Raw genomic sequence first — 13,800 nt, forward strand, 5'->3', positions numbered from 1 at the left:
TTCTAACTTATGAACGGCTCGACCGATTTCATCGCGCTTAGCGCTATTTGAAAGGGCTTTACCAAACTTAGATTTTGAATACAAGTCGGACCGGTACATTTTTAGAAATATCAAAAAAACTTTTAACAGACTTTTCGACTCGAAGAGCTCAAAATCATCATACTAGTACTCATAACTTAAAGCGTTTAGGTATGGAATTAGCGGGAAGTTGCAGGGATGGCCCTTCGGGTCAATCGTTTTCCTAATGTTTTTTATTAGGTTCTCTAAACAGGATACAGTTTAAATATTGTATAAAACAGAAATAAAACTTAATATCTACCGGCGAGAGCCTACTTCTGGAAGTGAACAGCATGCTTTTAAATGTTTTCTAAATTTTATATAAAACTGAAAACAACAATTAACCTTAGATGAACACAATTCAACCCCACAGTTCCCAAGCCTTAAATCCGCAGAAGTCTTTTGAACCTAGGGACAGATGGATTGAATATGTCCACCTCCTGACAGACTTCATTACACAGAGAACAAATGCGAAACTAGAATATTGACCATAATCTGCGCGTGTTGTGGGTAGACTGAACGTTTTCCTATTAATAATACGGCTGCAATGCCGTGGATATGTCATGTTAATTTTACGATTTATATAAGATGATAAGCTCTCATATTCTCCTACGCTGTACAAGAGGCTTCATCTCATACAATAATTAGCTTAGCCTCTGTAACCATGTAGCTCACATAACAGTAGTACGAGATACAAGGAGACACGGGAGACCGCGCCTCGAACCCTTTCTCAACAAGAAATTGTATTCAGGCATAAATTAAATACTTGAGTTTATTTTAATAATATTATGCATTACTTATGCGCCTAGTATACAAACCAACGCTAAGTTGGCAACATTGAGAAAATCAACCACAAATATAAGTAACAGACAAGTTTAGGATTGTTGCACCCCTGCCTTCGGTCGGACTCGAGTGGAGTGCCTTGGTTAGTTAGAAGCAGTAGGTTGGCAATATTTAAACTAATAACTGGGTGAAAGGTACAGTTGAGATATTCACATTGAGAACCATCAACTAATTAACATCAATATCCGTACGTCTTAAGCTAATGGGTGTTGTGTTCGTCTTTTCGGCGTTTATGCATAACTATTAAACTAATGGATTTAAAATAATATAATATAATATAATAAATTTTTAATTGGCTGTCATTTGTTTTGAAAAATTACAAGTACATATCCCTACTACTATTATAAATGTAAGTTTGTTTCTTACTTTTACGCCGGAGTACTGAACCGATTTTGATGAAATTTGGTACAGCGATAGACTACAGCTTGGGAATCAATAAAATTTAAGCCCGAAATTCACGTCGATGAGCTATAACTATACCAATAGTAGGTTTAGTTTGTCATAGCATTCTTCCTCAAAATAAGATTCATATAATAATGTTGGGAACGGGTGCGAAAATGGGAACCGGAACTGGAGTAGGACATGAGATATCTTCAATTCCAAACTACTATACGCGCACGAAGTCGCGGGTATCAGCTAGTTGAATAATAAATATTATGGTTCAAACCATCTGCCCGCTGAGTTTGTTGCGTAATTCTCAGGTCTGACAGACAGACTATTTGGAATGTGTGGTAGTTGTTGATGTTCAATAAGAAATTTTTATTAATTTAATTTGTTGGCTGAGTCTATTAATACGGGTACTGTACGAACAATTTAATATTATTCGTACAGAAGTCGGACGAATAATTTTATTTTAGGCTGTTGCTATTCGTCCGGCAACTGGACGAATGAATTTAATTAGTCGTCTGATTATCGGATTAGAGAGAAAAAAGACATCATTGAATGAAATTTGGGTTATAACTTAGATCTTGTAGCACGAATTATGAGGTGATAAATATTTTAATTAATAGAGCTTTAGTCCACGATCATAATGCTACCACTCTAATTACAAGGTAATCCACCGTTTCAGAGAAAAAAGCATTATAAACTAACCACAAATTATGACATTTTTATGGGGAGAAAATAAAGGGAAACGCCTAGAATTCGTTTCTGGCACTCGCCGGCCGCTACCGCGGCCCGCTACACTCGGCTCGTGCGTTGTTTTAACTGTTCTAACATAACCTAACCTAACCAATTTTTATAAATCATAGTGATAGAGATTTGGTCCATGTTTATAGTGCTACTAATCTTATTACAATACACAATTTTCAAGAAAATAACGAAAATAAATTACAACCTCTGAACGGGTAAACACCTAAATATAACACAGATCATACATTTGAATAGGTAATTAAAAAATCAGACAAATGTGTTATGATAAGGTTTTAAATAGATAAAAAATCAGGAAGTTGGGAAGTTACTGGTTTTACCGCGTTTTTCGAAAACAAGCTAATCATCCAATTCATTCTCAATTTAAAAAAAATTGAATAAATGTACGAATAAATATAATTTATTCGTCCAGTACCCGTACAAATATTCACTTCGTAATTTGTTGGCATTATATGCCACAGCAACACAGCAGCAGATAAAAAATTATAATATTAACAGATAAAATATTTTTTCTACTCCTCTAATTGTATCTGTCATTTATTCAACCACGATTAATTACAAACATTACTGAGTCTTAAAAAGTCTATACTCTATGGCCTAAAAAAGCATTGTGTACCGTACTATAATGTCGCCAGTAAAGCACAGTTTTTTGGGGCCACAGACAACTGAATCAAGGTAAGGTAGGTTCATAGAAATATTAGGTAATACGTAGTACATATTTTAAAACATAATATATAATATTTCCATTATTAAATCACAAGATTAAAAAATTTAATATCAACTCAAGAAAAATACTTCTTAATTTGCCAAGATGCTGCTAGGTATTTTCAGTAATTTTAATATTTCCCGCGTTGGCTGTATGGATGTACCTTTGCCATTCTTTGAAGTAAAAATAAGACCACTATTTATGTACAATTCATTTCCCGCCCATATAAGTGGCGACTCGAAAACGTGTGGTAGGTATTTGTTATATTAATTTTTGTCTCATCTAAAATTAACTAGTCGTAGAAAAATTATTGTATGCGACATGTTGTATAACTATGTCAAAAAACACTCGTAGCGTTATTCATTGCGAATTTGCGATCAACTGGTGTTGGGTTGATCGCAAATTCACGTTTTTTGACCCTCTTTATACAACTGTTGCATAAAATACTATTGTAATAAAAATAATTCCTAAAATATCCAACAATAATGTTAAGTTTGTGAAGCTTTCACTTCTGATAAGCAGTCGGACGACTTTGTTATTATTTTATATTCAGGAAAACAAAGAATAGAACGATCGTACTGACAGCGTGGTGGTGACGTCAGCAGTCAGTATGCTTTTTTCGTTTCGTTATTTCAACTGTGTGCTCGACCCTCAGCAGATACAGTACAGACGCCGTCATTCTTCAACGTTCCCGACACCGCTTCACACTGTCATATGGTGTTCTATAAAGATATAGCCGTTACAATAGTTAGTTACTTGATGAGTAAGCGACGAAGATTTTCTAATTTGTGTTATTTTTTTCTGTAACTTTCTAATTTTCTCTATAACTTTTATTTATAGAAGAGCAGGAGAACCGAGTGTGCGGGTCACCTGGTGTTAAGTGATCACCGCCGCCCATATTCTCTTGTAACACCGGCTTTTAAAGTAGTACCTACTTATGTCTCTAGGTGACGAGTGCATTTGTTGTGCCACTCAGAAATATTTGGATTTTAAGTCCTGAGCTGCACTGCATTGTAATGGGCAGGGCGTACCATTGAATCAGTTGGACGTCCTTCTTATCTCGTCCGTTAATGTCATAAAACGTCAATCACCACGAGTACCGCCAGACGCCAGCCATGGCGAGTGAGCGAACCTAGCCCAACCTAATAGAAGTGAACGACCGACAAACATTTGATGGTTCAGACCAGACCGCCAGATCAAAAGTAATGTAAATAGAGCAGAACATACTACGTTAGAGGTTGTACTCAAAGGAATAAGGGCCGCGCGGCGCGCACAGACAGACACCAATAAACAACCTGACACAGAGCAGATGTGGCGACTGGCGAGCACGCGAGCTGCGGGCGGGCCCTAGCCAGGAGCGATCGAAATTTAATTTTTGAAGTTATACTTCTTTAGGCGCGTTATGAAAAAATAATGAGAGTGAAACTTTAAGATGCGCGCCGCATAACACAAAAGTAACAGGGTAAAGTTGGTTCCTAAAATTTTCTGACGTTTGCGACATTCGTTATCATTTTTTTTGGGTTTCTTCGTCCATTATTAGGTTCAGGGGTTCAAGCCCGTACAGCCGTATTCGTTATTTAATAATTAATTGTCAAAGCCATCGTTGCAAGAAATTTTACTATATTATTATTTTGACAAACGTAGAATAACGAAGAATAAATAATTTTGCTTTGTTAGGCCAAAGAAGTATACAACTACTTGCGCGCATACATAAATACACACACACACACACACACACACACTTTCCTTTAAGCTTCCTAAATACGCTGAAACAATCTAATATAATGTGATTATTATTATAATGAAAGTACTATTCGTGATAGCTACCTATTTATTTCCTACATATATATAAACTAAGTAGGTTTTATTATGTCGCGGTTTTCCCACGCATCCATTACTATCTGCAGCTGATGAAGGTTTGACAACGAAAGAAAATTGATTTTAAATTACAATTACATACCTATTTACCTATATTATAGAATAAAAACTGAGCTTTCTTTTATAAGATGATCTTGTACTAGGTAGGTACACTTTAAGGTAAAGAAGTCAATCCTAATTTCGACAGAAGAAGTAAGAGTCACGCGATAGACACGAGAGGCAACTTCTAGGTGAATAAAAATGTAGGTGCGATGTGAATAACACCTTATTGTATAACCGCAAGAGTCCCTATTTCTTTATTTGATTTTGCGGAGTGAGACTTCCGAGGAGTATCAACTAACAATCTAAAAACACACACATATTGCTTATTATGTGGAGTCATCACATATTTGCTTTGTTTTTGTTGTTTTTTAAGTGACTATGGATGCAATCCTTAGTTTACATATTATATTCAAATACTATTATTGCAACAATTTGTATATGTCGGTTTGTATTAGTTATTTATGCAGCTGTTGTGTAATAAGGGGTATTAAAACACGAATGTGGGTTTATCTTAGGTTTTTGGTTTATTATGATAATAGTACCACATGAGTATTTTAATACCTAATTATCAACAGATGTATACAAGACTTTATCTACACCCAGAATATGAATCCCCTAAAAAGATTCTAAAACAGTTAGTTTACTGCTAACATTAAAAAAGCCAGTCCTAGTAACCATAATATCATCCAAAGGAGTGTAATTATGAAAACGGATGATATAATGTTGTACTTAATTTCATTACAACACTCGTTTGGATGATGTAATGGTCATTAGGACATTGGGTGTTTTAATTTTGGCAATAAGCTAACAGTTTTACAATCTTTACCCAATGGACCCTGGACCTAGGATCCAATAATCTCTAAATTGAAACCCAAAACTACACATACCAAAAAAGAAGAGGACACTGTCAATAAACGTTGCCAAAAACCATCTGTCTTTAGCAAATACCACCTCCGAGGCAACAAATGGCGGTAATCTTCAGTGCGGAATTTGCGGGTAGAATGAGAATAAGTAAAGAAACAAAACAATATGCCAGTTACAGAGGTTTTTTCATATAAAATTCGCTCATTGTCTCAGTTATGGTGACTATGATGATATATAGAAAGAACGAGTCCCGTATATCAGGGTTTGCTTGTCCCACTAACACAGGTAATTCAGTGCCAAAGTGTTGGGACGTCAGCATGAGTTCCAGCTAAGGGGGTTTCTCACTTATCCAGTTACCACTTAACCAAGTTACACTCTTCTTGAAATGAAATAATTTCACAACAGAACTGTTAAGAATTTATCTCATATAGAGGCTCATACAAAACTAAGATTTGAAAAAAAATAATTAAAGGCACGAGTCGAAATAAATACTATAATATCTCTCAAGTCTGACCAAACTACTCAGTGTTACTAATTCTTATTCAAATCGGTACAGTAGTTTAGGAGTTTATCGCGGACAAATAACACTGCACGAAAAACAAAGTCTGTATGTCTGTCTGTTCACGATAAAGTTATGTAACAGTTGACACAAAACGTAAACTAAACTTGATATAATTCGAGTAGGAATTCTTCTCTTATCTTTACAATCGTATAAAAGCTCTTGTCGTTTAGAAATAGGGAGCATTGTAATTATTATTGAAAAGGCTTTTAAATCAGGGGCAGCTGGCGAGATCAGCTGATCAGAAAGCTCTCAGGTAGAAGTTTTTGTAATGTCAGCTGCGAGGTGCGTGCGCGCATGTTAATCTCCCAAAATTTCCGTTAATGGTGAACATCTGGTCCCGGCAGGTGATCGGTAGTCGGTCCACAGCATCTGCCGTCACGTCGCGGCACAGAGTTCTAGCTCTGCCCTTGACTATGATCATTGAGAGAAAAATTTAAAGAATTAAACATCTTGACTGTTGCCTCTCAATATATTCCTGATAGTATTATGTATGTACATAGGCGTATAAGTGAATTTACTAGAAACTGTCATAACTATAATGTTAACATCAGGAACAAACATAAACTTATAATACCTACTACTCGGCTAAGTCTAGTTAGTAACTCTTTTGTGGGGCGTTCTATATGCTATTACAAGATCCCAGATAATGTTCAAAACAAATGTATTACGAAATTCAAAATTATTGTTAAAAAACGTGTGTGGTAAAGGTTACTATAACATAAATTACTTTCTTAATGATACCACCGATTGGGAATAGAGCGACTGCCCACAGGCTATTATATAATAAATTTTATAGTACGATTTTACATTGTAAACATATGTTTATATAAAAAAAACTGAAGGCCGCTGAGTTTGTTGCGCCCGTTCTTCTCAGGTCTGAGGCATACCTTTTGGAATGGGTATTTCTTGACTTTCAATAAGTGATTTTATATTCTATTTTGATTTTTGAATAAAAATATTTGAATTTGATACTATGATGTGGCATCGCTGGCCACTGACCAACTAACGTCTCGAATCTCAATATACCAGTCGCTTCTCGGTCAACAATATAATAAGCGAACTGTGAACGACGCATTATTTTATAATGTGATACTGTGTCACAGGGTAAATAAAAGTTAAAATATGTTCCTCAAAATGATAAAACATCCCACTTAAAGTCTTTTAAAAATAAGTAGGTAGCCTTCTTTATGTAAGAAAATTACATGTTACTACTACAGTTCTAAAACCAGTAACCAGTGGGTGGCTCCTTTGCACAGGATGCCGGCTAGATTATAGGTACCACAACCCATTTTGTGCCATGGAGCAGTAATGTGTAAGCATTATTGTGTTTCGGTCTGAAGGACACCGTAGCTAGTGAAATTACTGGGCAAATGAGACTTAACATCTTATGTCTCAAGGTGACGAGTGCAATTGTAGTGACACTCATAATGTTTAGGTTTTTCAAGAATCCCAAGCAGTATTACATTGAAATGGGCAGGGCGTATCAATTACCATCAGCTGCTCGTCTCCTTTCTTATTGTCATAAAAACAACACAATAATCTCTTCACTACAATGCACAATTATTGTAACTACCTATATACTAATAAGTTGTAGAAGAATATGCATTGATTTTTTTTACTTTTTAGTGCATATTATTTTGTTGTGAAATAGTTTTTTTGAAGTCGGTCATTTTTTTGTTTATTTTTTTTTCAAATATGTATATATATTTAGCAGGTACCTTCTTACTAGCTATGCTTCGTTTGCAGCTAAATGTTATGTCAGGAAGTGCCTCAATAATAATATCCTTTAAGCTTTTTTTTTTATCTCTCAATAACTTATTTATTTTTACGAACCAAGCTGTTGTACAGTTGAAGGATTGTTGTGAGCTTTTTGAAATCTTTAGACTATCTGAGAATAAAGCCAAGCAATTTGAAAGAAGCTGTTACTGCAGAATTTATGTGTTTGTCAAATTTTAATTTATTATCAAATATTACGCCTAGGTCCCGAATGGAATCTGTTTCCCAATTGTATGAACTCATTAATGTACATTTTTTTTCTAGTGAATTTTATAAAACTGCATTTACCACTTTACAGCTTACATACAAGATAGTATGTTTTTTAATCTGGCACAAATAAGACAATTATTAATATCTTATATAGCCCCTAATGAGAAAGCTCATGGTCGCTCAGAGATTGAATCAGAAATGAGGAGATCCGTAGGAAAACCTAAGTCAACCTACACAGCCCAAATGATTGCAAAACTGAAGTAGCAGTGGGCAGGGCACATAGCTCGACGGACAGATGGCGTTGGGGTAATAAGAGTCCTCGAATGGCGACTACGTACCGGAAGACGCTACGATCTAGTCAAGATCGCCGTAATACGTTGAATGAGGGCAGCGCAGGACCGATCCTCGTGGAAATCTTTTGGGGAAGCCTTTGTCCAGCAGTGGACGTCTTCCGGCTGATGACGATATAACCCCGACGGCACCACGAGACCGTGTGACTCCCTTGCACCGGCACTTGGAACTTGACTCTGCACGCACTCGATATGGTACTCCTTTATTGCTTGTTTTGAGAAAAATACTCAATGGATCGTTATCGGATCTTTTTTATTTGGTTGACAGACGACCCAGCTTGATTATAGCTAACTAAAAATGTTTCTTTTAATATAAATGGCTAAAAAAACATTTTACTAAGCCTATGTATTTCAATGATGTACTATTGAAGTAATATTCCTTGCACATTCTATTAAAAACAAGAAGTTACGTACCAAAAATGTCAAAATAATGAGTTTGATAAAATGAGAAAAACGTCGATGGCAAATTTTTACGATTCTCAATAATCGTATGTTCATAATGCGGTAATATATTTATGTGTGTGTATGCTACACTCTGGCGAGCGCACATGTCGCTCAGGAATTCGTCAAGCAGATGTTTGTTCCGCAGCGGTCGGCGGGCTGTGGCCCTCAACACAACATGTACAACAATGGGTGATGGTGAACGACTTGCACATTTTACAATGAAACTGATGGTAGTAAGTAAAAAACCTAAGTTGTGCGTTACGACAGGATAAAGTTTTTTTTTTATTGAAAATAAGAAGAATTTACTTGAAAAACCCAAAAATTCTGAGCGGCATTACAATTGCGTTCGTCACCTTAAGACATAAGATGTTAAGTCTTATTTGCCCAATATTTTCACTAGCTACGGCGCCCTTCAGGCCGAAACACAGTAATGTTTACACATTACTGCTTCACGGCAGAAATAGGCGCCGTTGAGGTACCCATAATCTAGCCGGCATGTGCAAATGAGCCTCCCACTGGTTTCTTTTAGTTACTTTGTTTAATATAAAGTGGTCCTCTTGTAACATTATAGATGAACACGAATGTTTTTACAATATTTAAATCAGGTACTAAAAACAAGATAACTAGAAAAATTAAAAAAAAAACAACAGTTTAATGTTGGTGCCCAGTTTAACTTATAAGCTAAGTACTAGCCAGCTAGTAAGCTGACCCGACAGCCGCTGTTCTGTCATTAGAAAATGATAAGGATTAATATCGTATTTGTGCAAACGGCTTTTACATTACCGCTTTATAATTGCCAATTTTAAAAATATTAAAATGGATATATATATAGTATTGTATTATCATTAAGAGATAGACTTTTCTATAGACCTATATAAGATACAAAATTCCACCATACATTATTATGGAGTTCACTGGAAACAAACATCACAACACTGGATTTATATATATTAAGATGATATAATATCAAGGTTTTAAAATGCCTAAATTTTGTATACAAAGAGTATAGACGTCAGACAAAATTTTAGTATTTGATGTAGAACGTTGACAATTTCGAAAGATTTCGGTTTAATAGCAAAGAATTTCAAAATGGCATCTACCTACCTACTCAAAAATAAAATTAAGTTTCTTTTTAGGATTTCGATCGTGAAGGGTGCCAGCGGAGCCTTGAAAATAATAAAATGACGTAATTAAAAAATAATAAAAATTTAAAAGAAATTGATAGTGTCATAAACATAAAATATGTTAGAAAATGTATGACAGGTGGGGTCACTACCTACGCTAACTACCTAACACTTCTTAGGACAATTTACTTACGTATAGAAACATGATTAATATTCCTTGGCATGTTAGCAACAAACTGATGTATGCAGACATAAAACAGGAAACTATAAAGCAAGAAAGAACAATTCAGTAGGAGCTACCCGAGTAGTCTTAACAGTCCACAGAAACGAACTTGCTACTCAACTTCAGGGTCCTGGCGGCCTTAAATTTACTAGGCTGAAGCGCCACAGTATTCATGGATAAGGATTGAGACACTTCTCACTGGAAAGGCCTCAAAATACAACACCAAAAATACAGTCATATTCAGTCAGCATATTGGATCATCACAATTATCACTTACTAGCTGAACAAGCTTGTAAAACCATAATACATTTATTTGCCAAGGGTAAGAACAGAGCCCTATTAATATCACTTTGCTGTCTGTTTGTCTGACCGCGTGTCACAGGACTCTAGCTCGTAGACGAAATGAGTTACAGACCTGACATTTTGTTATTCATTCACGTTAATGGTACATATTATTGTGTTTAGGATTGGAAGTTTAAAATAGTGTTTGTATTTTCTATGGTTTGGCACTCCAAACTGTTTTAATATTAAAGATTGTATAAGTATATTTTTGTAATCGCCTTTAAAGTTTTTTATACTCCAGAGTCTCGACGATCTGGGACGTATAACGTCCCGTACCCGTCCGACCCGTAGGTACTCAGTTAACCGAACTGAACCGCGTGCCGGAACAGTTTGTAAGTCCAGCCCACTACGGGATAGTTTAAGTTGCGCTATTTCAAAGCGTCAGAACTCAGAAATACTTCTATGTTTTTTATGTGTTCACTGATTATATAATATCATAATATTATTTACACAACGCAAATAAGCCAGCGACTGATCGTGGACTTCGTATTGACAAAGAGTATGTAATAGTACTTACAATTATTATTATGAGGTGATTGCATGGTAGGTATTCAGACCTTTGTTTTTGATTGTTCGTGATTACTTTTTCAGAGTTATTAGTACACCTAAATAGATACCTATTAAGAGTATTGAACTTTTTACGACTTCAAAAAAGGAGGAGGTTTGACAACCTCAACAACAAATTGAGATTTGTCGGCATGTTTTTTTATGTTTGTTACCTCAAAACTTTGGACTGGGTGAACCGATTTTGAATAATTCTTTTATTATTTCCCGTGAAGTAGGTAGAAATAAAAATAACAATAATCGTTACTAGAATTAGATTGTATAAAAATACGCAATTATTTTTATACTTTTTAGTGCATCTTGTGTTTAGGATAGTGGTTTGGAAGTCGGTTGTTTATTTTTGTTAAAATTTTTAACGCCATTACTTCGTATGCTTTAATTAAGCTGAGATTCGTTAGCTTTTTTGTCAACATTGTCGATACACCAAGTAAACATGAATGCAATAAAGTAATTATCGTTGGAAGACCTGAATAAAGTGGAAACTTTAATATTTAGAAAGGTATATCGACGGGTGAAAGTCATGTTCTAGGTATCGGGTGTCAGGCTTTGCAAAACATTGCGAGTTGCGACTTGCGCGGAGCGGCCTTGTCAAGGTGAGCGGGGCGCGGGACGCGGGGGAATAACGGTCCATCCGACCGCACGGACAACAATAACAACCATTGCCTGCCCTGTACGCAACACACTCGGAGACCCGCAATCTAATCCGTCGATGAACCTTGTTAACTGCAAACACGACTTGAGACTGTGTGGGAAACAAAACACGTATCGTGCATTTCCTTCGAGGTTTGTGAAGTTGGGACACAGAGTTAAGTGCTTACAAATAGGGCGCATATTCGACCTGCATTTGGACACGTTTGTACAAGTTATTAACTAATGGAAAATAAGTTTCCAATTTCTAAATCAAATTAGATAGGTAAATAGCACTTTGTAGCCTATACAAGTACAGCTCATATTTAACAATAATTATATCTAAATTAACATTTGATCACATTGTAAAGTGCATATTTTTATGCGATAACAATAATAATTAAACACTTGTGATTTTGGAGGTAAGTATAGTACTTACTTGCCGATCTTTTTAAAACTTGTGAGTTTAAGAATAGTTCGTCGTACTATGAAGCGTTTCTTGTTCTCTATAATATACCTACTTCGACCAGTAACAACTTTTAACCCTCCAACGTAACAAGAGCGTGGCGTGAGGGTGATTCCCTTTGCCAATTGCGAGGGCCACTTACTATTTGGGTGATCTCAGTGATGGGGACCGGCGAGGCTGTTTTGTCGGAGCCCTGCGGGAGAGAGGCGGCGCTAGGCGTGGGGGAGCCCCCGGGCGCCGCCACCACGCTCTCCTTGGAGGCGCGGTTGGGGGAGAGCCGCGCTGGGAAGCTCAGCGTCTTCGTCCACTGAGCCAGGCTGCGCACCATGGCGGCCGGCAAGTGCTCAACAGTTCACTCACAACACGTTCACGATCACAACAGCACGCGGCACGATCACAGTTCACACGTGCGCACTGCTCGGCGGACGGCGAGCGATTGGCTTTGAGTTTTGACTGAGCCGAGAACTGCGAACTGTCGAGTTGCGACTTGCGACTAGTGCGGCATTCGCCCAACTCCGAGCGACTTGCGTTGCGTATCGGGTGCCATTCAACTCACAACACTGTCGAGCCTGCAGGGCACAGCCTGTGCAAGTTTCGACGTGTCTCTGAAGATCCATGTGTGTGTCGCTACTCGCTGGCCCGGCGGCCCGCGGGGTGTGGGGCGAAGGACGCTACAGCTTGCCGGACACTGGGTAGCGGACACAACACGCAACTTGCATCGCCATTTGCGGAACCTTTTCTTTGTTTATTTCATCTTCCGATTGTCGCGGTACTGGGAGTGCAATGCTGATCGCTCGTTGCTCTCGAGGTATACTTGTAGAGAAACGTCTTGAATCCTGATTTGAAACTGGAACATTTGTAGATAGTGTAAAATATGTAGGTACCTAACTATTTTTCCAATATTTTTGAATGTATAATCTTATCGCCAGTGTCCTTACTTTTGTAATGAGTACTTATAATATTATTAACAACATTATCGAAACTGCTTCAGTTTAAATTACATACTATGTTACAGATTACATGGTAAATAAATTATTCAAAGCCAAGGAAAAATATTCAAAAATGATTTATGAAGTTCCTGGTCATTCAGATATTGCCTTTTCTCTAATTCAACCGTAAAGTATTCAACCGTTAAATATTCAAAAGTTAAGTGATTTTACTTTAAATTATTTATCTAAAAATAGAAGAACGTGCTGGCTTTTGGGTCTTCGATATTTACGGACACACAGAATTTACTAGGAATTTAATATCTAACTTAATTTTTTGTATTCTAAAATGTTTGCTAAGACCAGCTAAAAAAGATATTTTCAAAAAGTTATTGTGAAGAAATCTGAAATACACAAGAAAAGAGTACACAACGGCATTAAATGACATGACAGTGACAAGAAAATTCCTTAGAATTGTCAATTAAGTAGTAGGTATTTAGTGTTGCTTAATCTGTAAGTATCCATCCCTTCCCTGTGGTGTAACACATTTAAATAAAACACGATTTAAGGATTAAAACGCGTGTATAGTATTCTGTGTTTTCACATTAGATTTTTGCGCAAAGATTACATTTTTATTATTATTTCAG

General features: G+C 36.6%; 1 protein-coding gene across 2 annotated transcripts in view; it reads right to left on the minus strand.

Annotated features, from left to right (window-relative positions):
- LOC126974947 (TNF receptor-associated factor 4) overlaps positions 1-13,800 on the minus strand; it is a 62,126-nt gene that overhangs the window by 17,446 nt on the left and 30,880 nt on the right. The window contains exon 1 of one of the 2 annotated variants that reach the window (XM_050822702.1): positions 12,370-12,791. The exons of the other annotated variant lie outside the window; for it this stretch is intronic. Within the exon in view, the coding sequence (XP_050678659.1) occupies positions 12,370-12,555 (186 nt within the window). The 5' untranslated portion in view covers positions 12,556-12,791. Of the gene's footprint in view, positions 1-12,369; positions 12,792-13,800 lie in introns of those variants that run through there. 2 annotated transcript variants of the gene reach the window in all.

Source organism: Leptidea sinapis, chromosome 34 (assembly GCF_905404315.1).
Source record: "Leptidea sinapis chromosome 34, ilLepSina1.1, whole genome shotgun sequence".
NCBI lineage: Eukaryota > Metazoa > Arthropoda > Insecta > Lepidoptera > Pieridae > Leptidea > Leptidea sinapis.